Below are 22,214 nucleotides of genomic sequence, written 5' to 3' on the forward strand. Positions count from 1 at the left end.
TCCTCAATTCCTTCCTGTAGACAAATTAAAAACTGAATCTCCTGTGGTGTGCCACAGTATAGTGTAGGCGTATTGATACATCTACACGCATGCACATATGCACATGCATCATGGAATGACTACATGTAGCACCTTACACATTCATTTCTGGTTTTTATGGGGATCTTACTTGGCTTGATTTCATTGTGAGTGGAACATAAAAGTTTGAACTCAGGAAGGGAATAGATGGCAGTTGCTGGAGAGTTCGGGGATAGAAGAGAGAGGAGATACTTACCACAGGAAACGAAGTCACGATGGCGTGGTAGGCAACTATTTTCCATGTCGTCATTGTCATGATTCCTTCTGGACTTTGTTATTTTTCCACATTGTGTTCCACATGTTTGGGAGAATTCCTCTAGCTCATTACCTACTATGTACATATCAAGACAATGCAATCTAGATCTTGGGATCATCTACTGTGTTATATCTATGCTGCTTTTAAACTTCGCAACTTTCCGAACATTACACATGCCACTGGTGGCACCACAGATTCGTCTGTAAAATCCTCGTGATCAAGAACCAAGCATACACCACCTATCTTTGCTTTTCTCTATTGAAAATCTTATTAACAGAGTCTCATTCCACAGCTATTCAATTCATAAAACAAAAGAAATCACAGTAGTTATTATTGAAGACATGAAGAGACCTATTGTTAAGGCTTTTTTCATTTGGTATCTCATTACTGATATTCTCCCATAGATATTGTCCTATTCTCTTCAACTAAGGGGGAGGAAAAGCAAGAGCGTGTAGTACATAAAGTTGTAGCTGACAGTTACCACTGGAAGATGTTTTGATTTGGAAGCCACACTCCGGATTTTCTTTTTTTTTTTTTCCACTTATTTTTTTTTTATTAACTTGAGTATTTCTTATATACATTTCTAGTGTTATTCCCTTTCCCGGTTTCTGGGCAAACATCCCCCTCCCCCCTCCCCTTCCTTATGGGTGTTCCCCTCCCAATCCTCTCCCCATTGCTGCCCTCCCCCCAACAGTCTAGTTCACTGGGGGTTCAGTCTTAGCAGGACCCAGGGCTTCCCCTTCCACTGGTGCTCTTACTAGGATATTCATTGCTACCTATGAGGTCAGAGTCCAGGGTCAGTCCATGTATAGTCTTTAGGTAGTGGCTTAGTCCCTGGAAGCTCTGGTTGCTTGGCATTGTTGTACATATGGGGTCTCGAGCCCCTTCAAGCTCTTCCAGTTCTTTCTCTGATTCCTTCAATGGGGGTCCTATTCTCAATTCTCGCCAGCATTTGCTGTCACCTGAGTTTTTGATCTTAGCCATTCTCACTGGTGTGAGGTGAAATCTCAGGGTTGTTTTGATTTGCATTTCCCTTATGACTAAAGATGTTGAACATTTCTTTAGGTGTTTCTCAGCCATTCGGCATTCCTCAGCTGTGAATTGTTTGTTTAGCTCTGAACCCCATTTTTAATAGGGTTATTTGTCTCCCTGCGGTCTAACTTCTTAAGTTCTTTGTATATTTTGGATATAAGGCCTCTATCTGTTGTAGGATTGGTAAAGATCTTTTCCCAATCTGTTGGTTGCCTTTTTGTCCTAACCACAGTGTCCTTTGCCTTACAGAAGCTTTGCAGTTTTATGAGATCCCATTTGTCGATTCTTGATCTTAGAGCATAAGCCATTGGTGTTTTGTTCAGGAAATTTTTTCCAGTGCCCATGTGTTCCAGATGCTTCCCTAGTTTTTCTTCTATTAGTTTGAGTGTGTCTGGTTTGATGTGGAGGTCCTTGATCCACCTGGACTTAAGCTTTGTACAGGGTGATAAGCATGGATCGATCTGCATTCTTCTACATATTGACCTCCAGTTGAACCAGCACCATTTGCTGAAAATGCTATCTTTTTTCCATTGGATGGTTTTGACTCCTTTGTCAAAAATCAAGTGACCATAGGTGTGTGGGTTCATTTCTGGGTCTTCAATTCTATTCCATTGGTCTATCTGTCTGTCTCTGTACCAATACCAGGCACACACTCCGGATTTTCTTGATTGCACTGCTCAAGGCTTTGCATCTGACTACCTAAGGCAGAGACATTGACTGCTTTTGGTGCTTGAGCTATTTAATAGATGAACTCATCCTCATCCTTTGTTACCTGGATTTTTATTGCTTATTTAACCAGCCATGTTTCTCAGATTGTAACCTCAGCACTTGAAAACAATGTGCACCTCCTTTTTTAAAAACATTTCAGCACATTTAATTTTTAGATCCAATATATCCTCTCAGGTTTGCTAAGATATATTTTACGCTTTATTTTGGTTAACATGTTTCCCATTAGGGATGCCCTTTGAACCAATTTGGGAGTATTTAACACCGTTTGCTGCCTAGAGTTATGATTCTGCCGAGCAGGATTCTAGTATTTATTTCATTCTTTCTTACATGAAGCTTTGGGCATGCATCTCGCCCATTGTCTCTCACTCTTAGTATGATTTTTTTAAAAAATTGTTTGCATTTACAGTTCTGCTAAAGACAGATTTTCTTAAAAAGTTTGGCTACTTGCAAATACTACCCCGTTACCCATAGGTGTTCATGACCACAAGTCACATGGGAAATTGTGATGATTATGAATATTGACACTGACGGTGAATACTCAGCACATGCCTGCGACTTTCTTTGGTGCTTTGAAGGAGGTGTTCTATGTAATCCTTGCACCATCCCTGTGAGAGGTATGGGCAGTCTCTTCTAGTTTCTAGATTGGAAAAACATGATTTCTATATAAGATTCACACATAACCCAGTTGTCAAGGATCAGAGCCAAGTGTGGGATTCAGATAGTCTACTCAGAAGTCCAAACATACAATCCCTATGGTTGTGGAGATTATAATTTAGAGCTGAACAATAGGTATTCTGCCAAAAAATCAGAGGTTTGTTCATTCCTTAGAATCATAGCATATCCTGGATACAGTGGTTCTTCTTTAAATCATGTGCCCCACCTCTACACAATTTTCCCCTTTTATTTCCTACCTGTTGTTGATAAATTGCACTGTAAGTGTTTTTTTTTTCCTCTTCTGTCTTGGGACAATTTCACTACAGCTTTGTTAACAAGTGCACGGGAGAAATATCACATTACAGTCCTTTGTTGATTTTGAGATAAAGTGCCTGAAAGCCACTCTGTGAATGCTTGAATTTATCTTTGCTAGCCAAACAATGGGGACACATCTAACACTGAGGAAAAGAATCAGAGAAAAGCATATGTTTTATGCCATTTATTCTAAAGTATAAATATGAGGATTGTAGGAAGATGATACTTGTATAGTTAGGCGAGTATACATTTGAATGTTTTACCACAAAATAGGTGTTAAAGAAATATTAAAGGCAAATACTCATAAGAAACATTCTAAAACTAAAGGATCAGTACTAGTCTTACCAATTACATATATTATAGTTTAAAATAGATGCCATACCATTTTAAAGTTTTTTTCTGCCTTTATTTACCTCTTTTCTTCCACTGCTGGGTACTGAATCCAGGACACCTGCTGGCAAGTGCTCAGAATTTGTGTATATTACCTCATCCTAAAATGGAATACTTTGAAGTGCATTTCATGTAGGGAATTATAAAAATAAATTTAGCTGCTTCTATTATTTTGTTATTGTGATGGATAATGTTAACTCTGAAACTATCATGGTTTTCTTTTTATATGAGATACTAATATTAGCCCATAACAGATTGACATAATTAAGCAAAGAGATAGCTGGCAAATTAATTTTATACTTATTCTATACAGACTCCTATGTCTAATTCCCTTCCATTAAATAATATTTCCCATTCTATTTTAGGTCACAGTATTCAGTCTATGTTAGAATTTTGCTGTTATAGTCATGAATGTTTCTTGGATATGATCCATTCTTGAAATATGAGGAGAAAACATAGGACACAGTTTTAGTAGAAGGAGAATAGAAAAAAAATCAATGTAAAGGCAGAACAGAATGGACAGAAGAAAGAATACTTAGTGTTTCTTCTAAAAGAAAATTGGTAGCAAAGATACCCTTCTCCTTATTTCCTGCATTATTTTAAGATGCTCTATGTAGGCCATCTCTGATGATACTAGTGACTTGATTTGTATGAAAGGTGATAAACTAAATGTCTGAAGAATGACAGTGACAGTGAACAAAAGCCTGGCCTTAACTTCCTTTAAGTGTGAACATGTCCATACTGTTACCCGTCTATTCTTTCTGCAACACTGTCTTTGTTAGGGTTTTACTGCTGTGAACAAACACCATGACCAAGGCAACTCTTATAAAGCACAACATTTAATTGGGGCTGGCTTACAGGTTCAGAGGTTCAGTCCATTATCATCAAGATGGGGGCATGGCAGTATCCAGGCAGGCATGGTGCAGGCAGAGCTGAGAGTTCAACATCTTCATCTGAAGGCTGTTAGTGGGAAACTCACTTCCAGGCAGCTAGCATGAGGGTCTTAAGCCTACAGTCACAGTGACACACCTACTCCAACAAGGCCACATCTTCTCCACTCCCTGGATCAAGCATATTCAAACCATAATAAGCACACCCTGTTCCTAGAATATGACTCTCTGTATTTGTCTGTCTGCTTGTAAAATCTACTTTGATCTGTTGTGTGTGTCCAGGTTGGCATAGGTTGTATAGATTTCCCTTGGAGATGTCAAGAACATGCAATAGGATATGGAGTCTAAACTTGAAAGGTTTTTGTTTGTTGTTTATTTGTTTGTATTTTAGTTTTTGTGTTAGCTTCTCCAGTGTCTCAGCCTTGGTTTTGTAAGGTGAAGTCATGACATATAAACACAGGAGAAAACATATTTTATCTTAGATGCAATAAGTTTACATGGAAATTGGTGCAGCATTTCTTAAGCTCAGCAGTTTTCCAAATAAGACAACTTTGAGTGCTATTTGTGGGAATGGTCCCACACCAATAATGTTTTCGCAAGGAAGTGACAGAGTGGGGAACAAACCCTGGCTCCTAAGCTTATGGACTCCAGGAGGTGTTGTAGACTTTTTTCCATCATAAGTATCTGATGAAGGATGTTTTTGGTAGAGATCTGTGTCAAGAGACAAACATGGATAAGTCTACAGGTGCCAGTGGGCATGGTCTAGAACACAGTTCTAATTCCTAATGCACCTACCTCATTTAGGAGAGCTTTTTATCAATGATCTTTTACTCTCAGAACTTTTTGGATGAAAGTGAAAATAGAGTTCTAAGAGGCTGATGTGATCCTAATGCACCTCACTTAGGGGGAGTCTCAGACTCATGTTTGAGAAGGGAGGGGCTTTATTGGGAAACTTAGCTTTATGATGTACCTAGTGGACATTCCATCATCAACCTCAGCCAAATGAGTCAATCCATGTGGCCAATGGTTTGCCTTCATGGGCTATTGCTTCCTGTGGGTTCTGGGTTGTGTTTACAAATTGTGTGTCCCCAGTGTCCCATGTCAGAATGAGCAATTGTTGCTTTGAGGCCATTAGGGTACTGGTTACTTTGAACTCCTGGGTCCTCTGAGGGATTGTTTCACAGAGGCAAGATAGAATCTTGGAGAACATCTTTCAAATGTGACTCTCACAACCTCACTTGAAGTGATCTCCCAGCTTTATGTTGCTTTTCAGATTGTCAAATGTCTACCTGGTGGTGAATATTACCTTACATCTCATTTCTTAAACACCATTTTAAACCCTGAAATAAAAACAATGACATGTATTGTGTCTGGTGCTTATGATAAGTACGTGTGAGTGTGTGTGTGTGTGTGTGTGTGTGTGTGTGTGTGTGTGTGTGTGTGGACAAGTTAAAATTCTCTTGGTAAAACTGCAGTTTCTAGTATAATAAGCAATCAAACATTTAAAAGTAGATAAGTTATCAGCTACCACATTTATAAGGAGTATGTAGTTTTAGAGTTTGATTCTGAAGCAGAAAAAAATAACATAATGATTATAAATATTTACTTCAAAGATGGGTTTTGATGCTGAGAGATTATTTACTTTAATTTAGTTTATATTTGAATTCAATTTGGCTTCCTCAGCCTTTTTTCTCTGTTAGTCAATGTTTTATATGGATCTTCAGGTCAGGTCTGATGGTTTTCAGCCACCCACACCACCTCTTTTGCACTGTTGAATAAAAATAGAAGCGGTATTTTATACCACTTAATAAACAGTGGCCGGATACTGGAGGTGCTTTTAAGAACAATAACAACAACAACAAAAATTCATCATTTAATTATAAGCCTCCCAGCAAGGTGTGGAATGCATGCGTTGCCTATTCTTAGATGTGGAGATGTAAATAAACACTCACCTTTTAACTTCTTTTCTCAGGTCACGTGTGCCAATCTAACAAATGGTGGAAAGTCGGAACTTCTGAAGTCAGGAAACAGCAAGTCTACACTAAAACACATATGGACAGAAAGCAGCAAAGACTTGTCTATCAGTCGGCTCCTCTCACAGACTTTCCGTGGTAAAGAAAATGGCACAGATTTGGACCTGCGCTATGACACCCCAGAACCTTATTCCGAGCAAGACCTCTGGGACTGGCTGAGGAACTCCACAGATCTTCAGGAGCCTCGGCCCAGGGCCAAAAGACGGCCCATTGTTAAAACCGGCAAGTTTAAGAAAATGTTCGGATGGGGTGATTTTCATTCCAACATCAAAACAGTGAAGCTAAACCTGTTGATAACTGGGAAAATTGTAGATCATGGCAATGGAACGTTTAGTGTGTATTTCAGGCATAATTCCACTGGTCAAGGGAATGTATCTGTCAGCCTGGTGCCCCCAACAAAAATCGTGGAATTCGATTTGGCACAACAAACCGTGATTGATGCCAAAGATTCCAAGTCCTTCAACTGTCGTATTGAATATGAGAAGGTTGACAAGGCCACCAAGAACACACTCTGCAACTACGACCCTTCAAAAACCTGTTACCAGGAGCAGACCCAAAGTCACGTGTCCTGGCTCTGCTCTAAGCCCTTCAAGGTGATCTGTATTTACATTTCCTTTTATAGTACAGACTATAAACTAGTACAGAAAGTATGCCCTGACTACAACTACCACAGTGACACACCTTACTTCCCCTCCGGATGAAGACGAACAGGGCATGAGACTGAAGCCTGAGGAATTACAGGTCATAGGACAGGGCTGTTACCTTAAGGAAGAAGGTCACATCTGTTGCCTGGAATGTGTCTACACTGCTGCTCTTGTTGACTGGTGCGAACATGCTAGTGGAAAACAATTGATGTAATTTCTGCACAGTCAGCTTCATCTCTCAGCATAGTTGTAAATCACCATAGCTCTCAGAGTCTCATCTGAAGACATGCTGTCACTGTAGAGACACATGAGCACCCACTCCTGCACATTTCAGCTCACATCTATCATGGTACCCTTTGAGAGGGCTTTCATTGTCTTGACTCATGATGGTTCAGGATAAACTATGATCAAACACAAAGAATTAACTAGACAGAGGATGTATCTAACATGCCGTTATGGAAATCTCTTTTAAGGTCTTGAGTCCATGCTAATCAATAGTCCCCACTCATGCATTCCTACTGCTTGGAGTAGCTGTGCTGGTGAATACTACTGTAGGAGTTATATGCTTGTTAAATGGAAAAAAATGTGTCTTTAGAGCTCAGTATTCTTTATTTTATGAACACAACACAGTGTAGTAGCTTTTTCCCAGCATACAGTAGGCACATTCAAGGTGATACAGGATGGCTTTTCTTTCTGTGGAGGGAGGAGCTTGTTCTGAGTAAAGATGAGCAAACATTTGGAATTTACATGTGGGCAGACACTGGGAATTACAGCTTTTCTTGCCTATCACCGGACCTTTGCAATGTTGAGACCAACTAAGGCTGCTTAACACAAGTTCTGATCATTATATAAGAAGGGAAATGCCGGGCAGACACCATGTAAGTTATAAGTGTCTGTCTTATCTTTACTACACATATTGTAACAAACTCAATATCCTAGTCTTCATTTGTATGAATGGTTTGTACTGTATATAGTTTAACCAAGTGTTATTTGAGCTGCTTATTAATATTAAATTGTACTTGTCTCTCTGCTTGTTATTGGTTAAAAAGAAAAAAGGATCTAAGGAATCAATTTTATCAATGTAGCTGTGAACTCCATTAAAAAAAGACAAATTTAATATACAAAGCATCTATTCAGCTCAAGTATTGTTGAAAGCTATACATATACAACATTACACTGTCTGTATTTAGATATTTTATTTCTGGAAAAAATGTACATAAAAATAAAACCCTTAAAGTTGAGTTTCAATACGTACGTGTGTAACATGGTGATTTAAATGGTTCTGACAAGAAGAATGTGCTGGAATACAGCCATGGGTTTGCATCACATGTCTTTGAATTTGAGCAGAATTATCTAAATTGCTATTAGCTGCCTAGTCAAAACAACCTAAGAGTCTCAGTCTCTAGCTTGGGAAATAATTGTGGCATACAACATTGCATGCATTTTTGGTTTACTGTAATGTTAGCTATTTAAGTGTACCAAGAAGGAAAGAAAAAAATCATCAGCGAACATAAGGAGAATATTGTTGTTGCCTAAGTTAATTATAATGAGTAGACCTTCTCCCTTGTACAGTCTTTATTTAATTGGAGCATTGAAGCAAAGGCCATGTTTTCTCTATAAAAGAAAACCGAGCTGTCTTGAAGATGTGAATTTGCCTGAGTGGTTGTGATGACACTGTTCTACTGAAGAAATTGGGACAGCAGTGGAAAGCTCCAAGTCTCAAATTCCTTATACCAGAGGAGACCAAACTACGGCTGTAGCGATGTATACGGACACTAAGATTTATTTTTACAGTTGCTGTACACAATCCTAGAAAAATAAACAGCTGAAGAAATGTACAAGATCACTCCTTTTTAAAGCACAGGGTTGGATGTTGAAATACAAAGCATCCCAAAAGCTAGCCTAAAAGTCAAATTAGGAGCTGGGTGTCTTTCTCAGAGGAAAACAACAGGAAGATGGCAGTGAAACAAAGCTACACAGTTCTAAAGTGAGAGCTCAATCAGCACTCTCCTGAAGAAGTCTTCAATTGTTAATCAAATGGTTACCCTGCTACCTGTCCTTAGAACATCTGCCCTGCGTAGGTAGACATTTGTATCAGTATGTGCATGAACTGTCCATGAAACTTAGAACTGTGGCAGCACGGGCAGTAAGAGCTTCATGCATTCCAGCTGTTTGATATGCTAGTCCCAAATAAGCCTTTTCTGGTGCCTATAAATCATGACCACTTCAGACTTGTTTCTCAGCAAACAAAAGATATAAAGGGAGAAAGCATTTGTTTACTTTAGAGTTATTTGTTGATTGAACTGTGGCTCTCATTTATGTGGTCTGAAGTGTCTTTTTTTTTTCCAATCCATAATTCAAAATGAGATAAAAACCTGCTTCAGTCTCTACCTTTCTCTTCTGTTCTGCCATGCTGTCACCCAACAAAATACTGGTCATATATCTATACAAACATAAAGAATATTCCTGACAGAGTGATTCATTTATCTGCCATTCTAGAGATTTCTTTAGAGAAACAAAATGAAAGCACATAGGCAAATTTTGATTTCAATAACTCAAAAATCTAAACCTTTAGACTCATTTTGGGCCTTTAAATATCTTTCCAAACGACAACATTTTCAACACTGACCATGTATTATACCAAGAACTCATGGTGCCACAGAAGTTTAGCAATTTATCTGTATCCAATGTATTCTTGATTTGGTTGCCAGGAACTAGGTAGAGGAAGATCATCAGTGTGGAGACTTCAGATACGCATACTAAAATTCTATTAGAGCAACTTGACACTTCAGTGAACTAGTCAACTAAGTTTTAATTATGTCTAAAAATGTAATGGTCCTCTGAAAAAATGAACTTTATGTAGTGATAAAGGAACGCATCTCAGATATTTAAAAATTGTCTTACACTTTTGAGAAGATACAGAAGAGAACTTCCAGGAATACAGTGCATTTGAAAGAAGCAAGGGTTGTCAATCATGTAGTTTCCTTAAAAAAAAATCAACAGATATGAAATTAAGAAAAAAGATATTATTATAGTTTCTTGCTTCTATGAAGAAAAACAGTATTCTCAGTTTATCCATTTGTGATCAAAAATTAAAAAGTCGACATAATATAGTTTTAGCTTTTGGTTCCATGGCCATCAGTGGAGCTTTTGTGTTTGAGCAGAAGGGGACATAGTAGTAATAATGCAGACGCTAGTGCTATTCTGCAAGGACTGGAGAAGCCTGTTAAATATAAAAGTGTTGCTGTATCTTCACTTCAACAAGGGATTGTAAGCCATATTTTCTAACCCAATAGATTTAAACAAATCCTGAGAAGCCTGCGAAACTGTTTTCTTTCTGTTTTCCCACTGCTTTGCATGGAAAAGCTGCTTAGCCAATATAAACAGCCCCTTGGAAGAACAGTGTGCATCTTCCCCATCAACTGCGCATGCCAAATTTTAGCCAGAAACAAACGCAAATGGATGTTTATATGCTTCCAAAGACTTAGCTGACACATCAGCTGCAGTCACTTTATTAACTGCCTATTTATTTTATTTAGTTTTATTTTTATTCAAGTCAAATAGAAGTCAGTAGACACCTTTGAAGATTTAAAAAAAAGGAAGTTGATTTGCCTAAACATGATCACTATTTACTTAGTTTATAAGTGTCAAAAACATGAATTCATCTGTGTAGCCTGAGCAGGATCCTTAAAACCTGATGACTGGGTCAGCATTTTGAAGAGGTTTCAGACACACGTGTATCAGAGAATGATTGCCATGAAACACTGAAAGATTTAGGATTTGCTCTCCAAATTTGATACCCAATAAAAAATAAAGTAAAATATATAATTATGCTCCTTTCTACTAGGGTGGAAATATGTAAGTCTTACAAATAAAGAATTCTAGCTTTGATTTTTCTCTGAGCAATGTCGAGAGAAACATTCTAAAATGAGTGCCATGCATCTGAAAAGACGTCTTAACTTGGACCAAATGAACTTCAGTGCTTGTATTTCTGCCTTTCAGGGACACCCATCACATCCATTGGTGAGTTACAGGGAGGTGGTGAACCTACTAGGAGTGTGAGCTGAGTTGCTTTTCCTTGGTGGCTGCAGAGGTCTAGATCTATTCTAGGTTTTAACCTGGATTAGACAGTCACATCCATTCTTCTTTGTGTAGCTCTGGTGTCCTGGACTTATTTGCTCTATAGCTCAGGTTAGACTTGAATTAATAGATCCACCTGAACCTGCCTTCCGGTGCTGGGATTAAAGGTGTGACTACCACCACCTCAGCCCCCACAGCCTTTTCTATTCCCACCTGGCTGGCACTGTTTTATTATTAAAAATTCTGGGTTAGGGCCTCACATAACAGCTCTAGCATCCTTAGTCTCCTACCATCTGGTCTAACCAACCTAGGGTTTGGACTTGATCCTTGCAGTTGTGACTGTTGAAGAAATACAGCAAGAACTTTGGTAGCATGCAGCAACTGCTAAATAACTATATTACACACACACACACACACACACACACACACACACACACACACACACACACACGTCATTGTCAAAATTTAATCTTTAACCTTTCTGAAACCTAATTTTCATGTTAAGTTTATTTTATGTACTTATTTTTTGCATTTATAACAGTGTTTCAGGGGAATGCATATCACAATCTGTTCAGTGATTTCATGTTCAGGATTCCTCGGACAAAGTTACTGTACATATTTCAACCCTGGCCCCAGCTTAGGCAGAAGTCAGGTCTGATTGTCATTGCCAGTACACCAGTGTAGCAGTCAAGGTCATTTCCCCAACCTACTATTTGCTAAATCATTTTGGGATTGGAGACAGAGAGATGTCTTCGAGCTTGATAAATATGAGACTTGCAGATCAGCAATATGGAGAGCGGTAATGTAATTCTGAGTTACTTCAGGTTCCTGCTGGAGTCTCACTTCAGGGAACTATCTGCTGCTGCGTGCTTAGGAAACATTCAACACTGTAACTCTATTTTTCTCTAAAAATGACTCAAGTAATTATTGTATGTGTTCAGTTAGAATCTTCTTATGGTATTAGGTTATGAATTGAGTTTCCTCGCAGATGTAACTTCACACATATAAAACAAGGGTATTTTCTGCACGAAGTTGAGTGCATGGGTAAATTTGGAAAGATTGTTTAAACTTATGTTTTAATTTTATTTCTTTCACTATTTTATTATGCGAACAAATACAGCAAAAACTTTATTTTTGTGCGTTCTGAAGTTTCTACATTAAAGCAGGTTTGGGGCTGCTTTGTGTGTTTCACTAATGTTTCCTGGTAACAACCAAGTAAATGTCTACTCATTCAAATTTTTAAATTTACTTGAACATATCCTACTAATGTTCAAAACAATAATTAATTAAAAGAACCATGATGTGAAAAAGATCACTTTCTACCATTTTCTTTTTACTAAAACCACTTTTTTTTCCAGTGTAGTCTGAGAACTCTATCATTAGCTGAACTTCTTCATCCACTTCACTTTCTCCAAGTGTTAAGGAACTAGAACTTATCAGCAAAATGTCATGTACCTTATGAGTAGCATACTTTATGTTGCCAAAAGTACAATATTCCATTTGATATAAGCCATAAGATAATGGGTGTGCTTATTGATGTACACTTGATATACAATAAATTGCAGAAGCATACAGTACCTAGTACTGCATATTTGTGGGTGTACCCATACCACCATTGTAGTGTATAATGAGAAGAAATGTATTTATCCTCCTCCCACAAATTCCCTGTGCCCTCTTTACATCCCTGGCAACTCCTCCACACCATATACCCCTAGGTACTCACTGGTATGCATTTTGGACACTGTGGTGGTTCCTATACTAGTTCATTCCTTTAAAATACATTGTGATTTATTTTGTGACCACCTTACACATGCATGTAATGTCTTTTGAGCATACCTCTTATTATCCTGTTTTGTCGCCCTTTCTCTCCTCACTAGTTGAGTTTAAAATTCTTTCTTTTCTTTTCTTCCTTCCTTCCATCCTTCCTTCCTTCCTTCCTTCCTTCCTTCCTTCCTTCCTTCCTTCCTTTCTTTCTTTCTTTTTTTTTTTTATAGTTCGCCAGGTCCCTCCACCCCACCCCAAGGAGAAGCTCGTCTTGTTTCCTTAAAGCTTGAAAATTTTGTACTAAAACAGAAGTCTCGAAGCCCTAGGGCACACATTGCTCATCACATCTACCATGTCAGTTGGTCAGGTTAAGAATAAATAGTAATAGTCCCACCATGCAATCCAAAATGTGTGCCTCTTATTTACATCACACAGGAGTTGTGTTGTTTTGTTTTGCTAGAAATGTACTGATTAATAATAGCATGTGTTTGGGGAACAGTTCTTGGGAGTTCTTTGAACATTAGACCCTTGCTTATATGTAAACATTTTGAAATGTGCAAGGCTTTTAATAGGGGGAATATAGGACTCGGGGAATGAAGGTAGCATGTTGAGTGGAGAGGTTGATGTATCCACAAGATTGGGATGCAAGCATACAAAAACTGTTCGACAGTGTTGACTGTGGCTGACCAGATAGAATGTGGGTCTTTGGAGATGGCACAGTAGGATAATGGTGAATGAAAATCAAGTACCGTTTCCAAATAAAACTAGAGCACTATATGTGACTTGGGGAAGTCTTATGCAAACTTTGGAACAGTATGAGGACACCCTCAACAAACCTAAGTTGCCTGAGGTACTACTAGTGTTTGCTGGGTTCCAGAGTAAACTTAGAGAATATTAGATTTTTCTACAATTAACTATATAGTATGAAATTAATATGTGGTGGGTATAACTTCAATCACTCAATGGAGTTTGCGTATGTGCTTTTATAGAAGTGGCAGTAGTAGTACACATGAATCAGGTTCAACATGGTATAAAGTCTATTGAAGGACATAGCCACCTATTAACATGCGAAGACCTTTTTGTTACTTTATGTCCAGTATAACTTCACAATTTTATGTTTGATTACATAACAATCACAATAATACTTTTGCATTAAAGGTATATGTGATGGTTTGCATAAACTTGGCTATCCAGGTTCTTACTCTGTAGATTGACCTTGAATTTAGAGACCTGTATGCCTGTATCCTGGGATTAAAGGTTTGTATTAAGTTGCCTGGAGCTAATTTAGCTGGATGGGAACTTGCCCCAAGGTTATTACTTTCTTAATTTAATGTAATATCCTTGAACACAGGATTCAACTCCTTTTCACTTCCAGGTGTCCCTTTAATACTCAAACCATATATTTTGTATCTTTCCTTTTTCAACTTCCCTTTTTTCATTAAAATGTTCTTCGTGAGACTTAACCAGAGTACAAAATCTATGATGGACGTTTCTGAGACTTCCTTTGTCAATTTAATTAATCTGAGTCTTTCCACCTTATCCTCAGGCTGACTCTTCAGACAAGGGCAAAAAGTAGCCACATTCTTCACCAAAATACCACAAAAGCAGTCTTTACAGCACATACTGAAATTCTTCACCTTTGAAACCTCTTGGGCCTGCCCTGCCCAATTCAAATCACTCTCAGTAACAAAGACTTCTGCATTCCTACTAAGATAGACCATTAAGTCCCATTTAAAGCATCCCACTGCTTTCCAAATCCAAAATCCCAAAATCCGTATTCTTCCAAACAAAAGAATGGTCAGGCCTATCACAGCGATACCCCAATGCCTGGTACCAACTTCTATCTTAGTTAGGGTCTTAGTGCTGTGAACAGACACCATGACCAATGTAAGTTTTATAAAGGACAACATTTAACTGGGGCTGCCTTACAGGTTCAGAGGTTCAGTCCATTATCATCAAGGCAGGAACATGGCAGCATCCAGCAGGCATAGTGCAGGAGGAGCTGAGTTCTACATTTTTTACCCAAAGGAAGCCAGGGACAGTTTGAGCATCCCCAGGCAGCTAAGAGGAGGGTCTCCAAGCCCACCTCCATAATGACACACTTCCTCCAATAAGGCCACACCTTCTAATAGTACCACTCCCTGGGCCAAGCATATGCAAACCATCACATAATACTTTCAGAAGTAGGGAGGAGTTAGTAGAGGATACATAATGTTTGCAATTTAAACCTCAATTCTCCCATTTATTTTTCTGGTCACATTTTTATAGTTTCCAAATAATGTAGTAAATTTTACAAACTGACACACAGAAAAGAACAGAGTTTTTAAGGAAATCTCATGGATCATTTCTTTAGGTAATATACTCAAATACAAATATTATTCAATCTTTCTAAATGGTATCAGTGTAATGCTTTCATTTGTATTACACCACAAATCTAGTCTATAGTCCCTTAATTGCCTTATATATTTGAATACTGCATTTCTATGTCAGGCCCACAGTTTCTGTGTTTCAGATATCAGTAAACTTCAACAGAAATTCGTCCAGAGCCTATGAGCAGGGAATTATGGAGGCTGGAGAGTGAGTCTGACAGTTCACCTTTACCCCTGGGTATAAATTTATCCATTGAACATATTTATTGCATGCTTTTTATGTACTCTGCACTGTGTAGATTCTAAAGATACAGCCATAAAAAAAGAGCTAGACACTGCACCCAACTTTGTGAATCTTAAAATATCATGGGAAAAGACACTAAATAAGTACTTTGTATGCTCTGTGGTAGTAAGTACTGTGAAGGATACGGAAGTTTATTAGTTTATTGTTCATATTCACCATTGGTAAGTAACCACTTCTACAATGACATTAGAAGGAAGGAGCTAGCCACTTAGGGATAATATACATCAGCGCATGGGCAAGCATAGCATTGTAAATGGCTGCTGTAGATTTGGCTAGGTAACTGTAGGCTAGAGGGGCTAGAGAAGATAGAAGCCTGAAGAGAAAGATAAACTAAGCTAAAAGGAAGCACTGTTTTGACTGCAATAGGACTGGCCAGAGGATTTTGAGCAGATAAATTACATAGTGGAACTAAATTATATAAAAGGGAAGTGTGAGTGCAGGAAGACCAGGTGGGAAACTGCTGTAATGATGCAGGTAAGCGATGAGCTGTGTCAGATTCAGATAAAGGTGGTGGAAGTGTAGGCAGCAAGAAATCAGTAAATTGTGTATATATTGCAAAGGTACAGCCCTGGATTCATTAGTTGATGTTGAGACATGAAAGAAACTGGAGCCACTGATGGTGAAGTTATGGTTTAGATTTGGATTATATATAGAGGTAGACATTTATTTTAAAATGCATCATTTAACTCAGAGATGGCTCAGGGGTTAAGAGTAGTAGCTGTTCTTGCAGAGGATATCAGCTATGTTCCATAATCATTGCTCACAATCATCAGTAACTCTACTTCTAAGAGTTCCAATGCCATTTTATGGTCTACTAGGGCCTAAGGTATGCACACGTTATGCAAGCCAAACATACATACACATACATGAAAATAAATAAAATCTTTAAGCAAACAGAAGTTTTAAGGCACCTTTTGGAATAAGCTGGCAGTTACTTATGTTCACGGACTACTTGACTGCTGTTAGTTTGTACCTTTGGCCCATCTCTTCAGAATCCTTGAAACGGAAAGGAACTTACATTTTGAAAAGTCTATATAGTTTCTTAGGGAATTTATAACATTTTGGTGCATTATGTTATTTTGTGTAGTGAATTTCCTGAATCGTAACTTTTCAAAAATAATTGAGGAACACTTTATGTCATATTGGGTAGGATTTATGTTATGTTAGTTCACTGTGGGAAATCAAGAGCAAAATTTTTATGTAAATTGGAAAGAGCAACTGAGTGGACAGTGAATTCTGAAGATTTTTTGTTTCTTATTAAGGTTTAATAATTAAATATAATAATAGGTTTCATCATGTCATTTTCATATATGCATATCATATAATTTTATCATATACTCTATCTTTAATATTGTCCAATTATAACTGATATCTAATACATTTTCATATTATCTACAAATAGGGTGATGATTTCAAAACAGGATTTAATGCTATGAAATTTCCCAAAGTGTACATACAGCTTTCTTATTGGAAAAGAAAATTTAGTTTCCATTACATATAAAAGGGTTTTTAAATGCAACACTTTTAATAACAGTGAAATTGAATGAATAAAGGAAATCGTATTATTACCTGAATTATTGGAAAAAACTTTAAAAATTTAAGACTACTTTTTAAAGTATATGTTACCATATACTTAACAATAAGGAATGACCCAATCTTGCAGGCAAACCTTTTCCAAATCTGTAGTCACTGACATGAGAGATCGTCTCAGTTTCCTCTGAATTGTGCAACTAGAAAGTTACAACACAGGAAAGAAGCTTGGAGCTGTAAAATGCAAATGTTATGATAATTAATGTGACTAGAAAAAATGTTCTGTTCATGGAATTGTGTATGTCATTGTGCCTTTGGGGGTGATTCATTCAATCCAGATTAATATGCTGTTGTGCAACAATTGATTCCAAAGTATTCTGCTGCAGATTAAACATATGGAATCTATTATTTATTTAAAAATGTAAATATGTTTGCTACCCAAATAGTTACAGTGTAGGTTCTTGGTGACTTATATAATTTGTAAAATGCACACAATTAGGTAGAACTGATTCATTTCACATGTGAGATTTATTTCATATTATCTACCCTTGTTCTTTGTGAAAATAGTTTAGGATCTTACGTTCCAGAATAATAGTTTTATTGGCAAAGCATCTTAACTATTACAGCTTTCTAAATACATTGCTGGCAACGAGTTATCTGGGGAAAGTGGTGGGTAAAGACCACTGAAAGAAGCCTAGTTCCACACTCAGGAGTGCTGAATAATTTTTCTTCTATGTGTGAATGCATATTGAATGTGACGGTAGAACCTGATACATTTACACTTTTCAGTGTAAGCAGATTTCAAAAGCTTGGGTCAGCCCTTTTGGCTCCCTCAATTATAATTACAAAAGACATATTTACCTTGAAATGTGTAGAATTGGCATATGTAGGAGCCAATGTTTTCCTTGACTCATATATGCCAATGCCCAACACTTTATGAAATAGCAATGTGTTCTTTCTTTTCTTTTCTATTTTTCGGAGCTGGGGACCGAACCCAGGGACTTGCGCTTGCTAGGCAAGCGCTCTACCACTGGGCTAAATCCCCAACCCCAACAATGTGTTCTAAATGTTGTGTGTGACCTCCCAGAAATGCACCAACAGATCTCCCCGTTAGATCACTGCTCCCCTCATCACCTCAGTACACATTTTTTAACCATCGCTTTTCTGAAAGTTATCTCTGTCCAATAAAATGTGCTTTGCTTCCTATACAGCAGGGTAGAAGGGACAAGATAATAACATTCTGCCTAGGTTCATGTTTTCTATGATAATTAAGGCTGTCTTCATTCAGAGCTCATAAGCAGACAAGTTGTATGCATTATATTGGCTCTCATGGCCCATACTCAGCTTCCAGGGTGGACATTTCTCCCTGTCTTTCTCCTCGTCTTTGCTATGCTTCCCCCATGCTCAGTTCTTGATTCCACTACTGAATTCTGTTTACAGTTGTCCCCATGGTAAGCTACAGTCATTAATATTGAGATAGGAAAATGCTTTCAGGAAATCTATATCAAACCAAAACTACAAATTTATATTTGATCGCATGTTCATTCTCAGTCATGACTGCAAAATGATACTTTGTAAATGAAGTATATTTAGAAGGCATATTTACTGAGGTAAAACTTACATAATAACATGTAATCAGTTTACAAGTATAGTTTAATGGACTTGTGTATACCTGTACTCTGCATTGCAACCTTAACGCAGAACATCTGCATCACCCTAAAATATTCCCCTATGTCTTTTCGTGGTCAGTGTAACACCACAATTGATATGCCATCTTTCAACGAAGATCAACCTTCTAGGTTTTCATGGTGAAATGTACATTCTTTTTGAATAGCTTCCCAGATTCTATACTGTTTTTGAGAGTCATTCAGTTTATATTCCATGAATCACTTGGATGTTAGCTATTATGAAGACAGTTGATTGAATATTTGTGAATGTGTATTCTGGGTGAAGTTGAGTCTCATTCCTTTAGGGTAAATGATTATGACTAGATATATGGATTTTGTGATCATAAGAGTGCAATTTTCAAATTAGAGCAACTATTTTATGAAATTGTTTTATTCATTTTACATTCCTATGGATGGTTTAGAGTTATAGTTCTCTTGTGGACTTCTTACACTGGGTATTGTGAGTCTTATTTACTATAAATAATATGTAAAACTATCTGCTAGTAGTTTAACTTTGTATTTTCTTCATGATATGTGATTCAGGGTACTGTCTTAGATGCTTATTAACAATGATAAATATATTATTTTTTCATAGTCTCTTGAAATATTTTTTTATTTTGAGTTTGAATCATAGAGTTTATATTCATTATTTTTAAAGTATATACTGTGGATACTAAACCTCATAAGATAAGCAATTTTGTCCACTCTTAGCTTATTGACTAGTTTTATTAATGAGGTTTTAAGATAAAAGAATTTCAACATGTCATTTAGCTAGTTGATTCATTATTGTTACCTTAATACATTCTTGTCTCAATATATTTTATTTCAGAATTTTCTAGTATGATTATTTTTATTTAGGTATATGATATATTTACATTTAGCTTTTGTGTTCTGTGGAAAAGTTGGTACAGTGGTTTCAAAGGAGAATAGCTTTCCTCCACTATCTTTGTTGACAAAACTGTGCTCCCTGTAAAATTATCAAAACTTTGTAAAATTCAGTGGTTGAACATATGTACATGGTCTACTTTTCAACATATTTCTGTCACTTTGACCTCTGTGTCTATGCATTTTGATATATGCTGATTTTATTGGTATTACTATGTGTTTTCAAACTATTCTTGTCTTTTGCTCATGGTATAGTTAGATAAATGGTGTTTAATTTCCAAATATTTAAGAATTTTCAGACATCTTTTGGCTATTTATTCTTATCTTCTCTTTTGCCCAAGGCAATAGCCTATATGAGTGTAATCTCTAGATTTATTGAGAGTTATTTTGTAGGTAAGCATATATGCTATTAAGGTTTATTCATAAAAACCTAGGAAAGGTTTTACTGGTTTTGTTGTAAGGTTGTTTAATGTATCAGGTTGGTAGTAAAAGATTTAGATATTCAATATCCTTTCAGAGTTTGTGTATATCTGATTTTTCCATTAATAAGTATATTAAAATTCGAAACTATTAATATTACTTTCATCTATTCTTTCATTTACGTCAATTGAAAGTCGATGTAATTTCATCTATTTGTCTCTCTATTGCTCTATTCTTTATTTCTCTATCATTTATTTTATGAGTCTGTGTGTATACTTAGTTCATGTCCACCACATGTAAACTAGCTGCCGTAGTCTGTAGGAACTGAATCCAGGGTCCTTTCATAAAAGTGAATGTTCTTATTGTTTGAAACACCTCTCCAGCTGCAGGTCTCCATTTTTGCTGTATGTGTTTTTGATAATATATTATTCAGTGCCCATGGAGGTAGCACATTATATCTTCTTGACAAATCATGTTTTTTTTTTATTTTGAAATATTATCATCCTCTGTGGTAATAGTTCTTAGTCAACAAATATTTAAACAGCAAACAATCAAATTTAATTGTTTTAAAAGTCAACCCAAACTATAACCTACTTTGGACCAAAAGTTGGGTCTTGTATATATTTGGAAAGTACTCTACCACTGGACCATACCCTCAGTCTGAGTTGTTCTAGAGACTTGAATATACTCTATTCCATTTTCGAAAGTTGCCTGTCTAGTCAATGGGATGCTTACATTAAAAAACGAAAAACCAAAAACCAAAATCTAATGTTAAGACTACTTCCAGTTTGCTCTCAGCTTCATGTTTGTGGTTGAGGATGTGATCTCTCAGCTTCTTTTTTTTTTTTTTATTCCCTTTCCCGGTTTCCGGGCAAACATCCCGCTCCCCCCTCCCCTTCCTTATGGGTGTTCCCCTCCCGACCCTCCCCCCATTGCCGCCCTCCCCCCAAAAGTCTAGTTCACTGGGGGTTCAGTCTTAGCAGGACCCAGGGCTTCCCCTTCCACTGGTGCTCTTACTAGGATATTAATTGCTATCTATGAGGTCAGAGTCCAGGGTCAGTCCATGTATAGTCTTTAGGTAGTGGCTTAGTCCCTGGAAGCTCTGGTTGCTTGGCATTGTTGTACATATGGGGTCTCGAGCCCCTTCAAGCTCTTCCAGTTCTTTCTCTGATTCCTTCAACGGGGGTCCTATTCTCAGTTCAGTGGTTTGCTGCTGGCATTCGCCTCTGTATTTGCTGTATTCTGGCTGTGTCTCTCAGGAGCGATCTACATCCGGTTCCTGTCGGTCTGCACTTCTTTGCTTCATCCATCTTGTCTAATTGGGTGGCTGTATATGTATGGGCCACATGTGGGGCAGGCTCTGAATGGGTGTTCCTTCAGTCTCTGTTTTAATCTTTGCCTCTCTCTTCCCTGCCAAGAGTATTCTTGTTCCCCTTTTAAAGAAGGAGTGAAGCATTCACATTTTGATCATCCGTCTTGAGTTTCATTTGTTCTAGGCATCTAGGGTAATTCAAGCATTTGGGCTAATAGCCACTTATCAGTGAGTGCATACCATGTATGTCTTTCTGTGATTGGGTTAGCTCACTCAGGATGTTATTTTCAAGTTCCAACCATTTGCCTACGAATTTCATAAAGCCGTTGTTTTTGATAGCTGAGTAATATTCCATTGTGTAGATGTACCACATTTTCTGTATCCATTCCTCTGTTGAAGGGCATCTGGGTTCTTTCCAGCTTCTGGCTATTATAAATAAGGCTGCGATGAACATAGTGGAGCACGTGTCTTTTTTATATGTTGGGGCATCTTTTGGGTATATGTCCAAGAGAGGTATAGCTGGATCATCAGGCAGTTCAATGTCCAGTTTTCTGAGGAACCTCCAGACTGATTTCCAGAATGGTTGTACCAGTCTGCAATCCCACCAACAATGGAGGAGTGTTCCTCTTTCTCCGCATCCTCGCCAGCATCTGCTGTCACCTGAGTTTTTGATCTTAGCCATTCTCACTGGTGTGAGGTGAAATCTCAGGGTTGTTTTGATTTGCATTTCCCTTATGGCTAAAGATGTTGAACATTTTTTTTAGGTGTTTCTCAGCCATTCGGCATTCCTCAGGTGTGAATTCTTTGTTTAGCTCTGAACCCCATTTTTTAATAGGGTTATTTGTCTCCCTGCGGTCTAACT

At 37.6% G+C, this 22,214-nt stretch overlaps 1 protein-coding gene across 1 annotated transcript in view; it reads left to right on the forward strand.

The window, feature by feature from the left end:
* Positions 1-8,271, forward strand: part of Nxph1 (neurexophilin 1) — a 313,040-nt gene extending 304,769 nt beyond the window's left edge. The window contains 1 exon segment of the mRNA NM_012994.2: positions 6,317-8,271. Within this exon segment, the coding sequence (NP_037126.1) occupies positions 6,317-7,078 (762 nt within the window). The 3' untranslated portion in view covers positions 7,079-8,271.
* Positions 8,272-22,214: the final 13,943 nt, after the last annotated feature.

Source organism: Rattus norvegicus, chromosome 4 (genome assembly GCF_036323735.1).
Source record: "Rattus norvegicus strain BN/NHsdMcwi chromosome 4, GRCr8, whole genome shotgun sequence".
In the NCBI taxonomy this organism is placed as follows: Eukaryota; Metazoa; Chordata; class Mammalia; order Rodentia; family Muridae; genus Rattus; species Rattus norvegicus.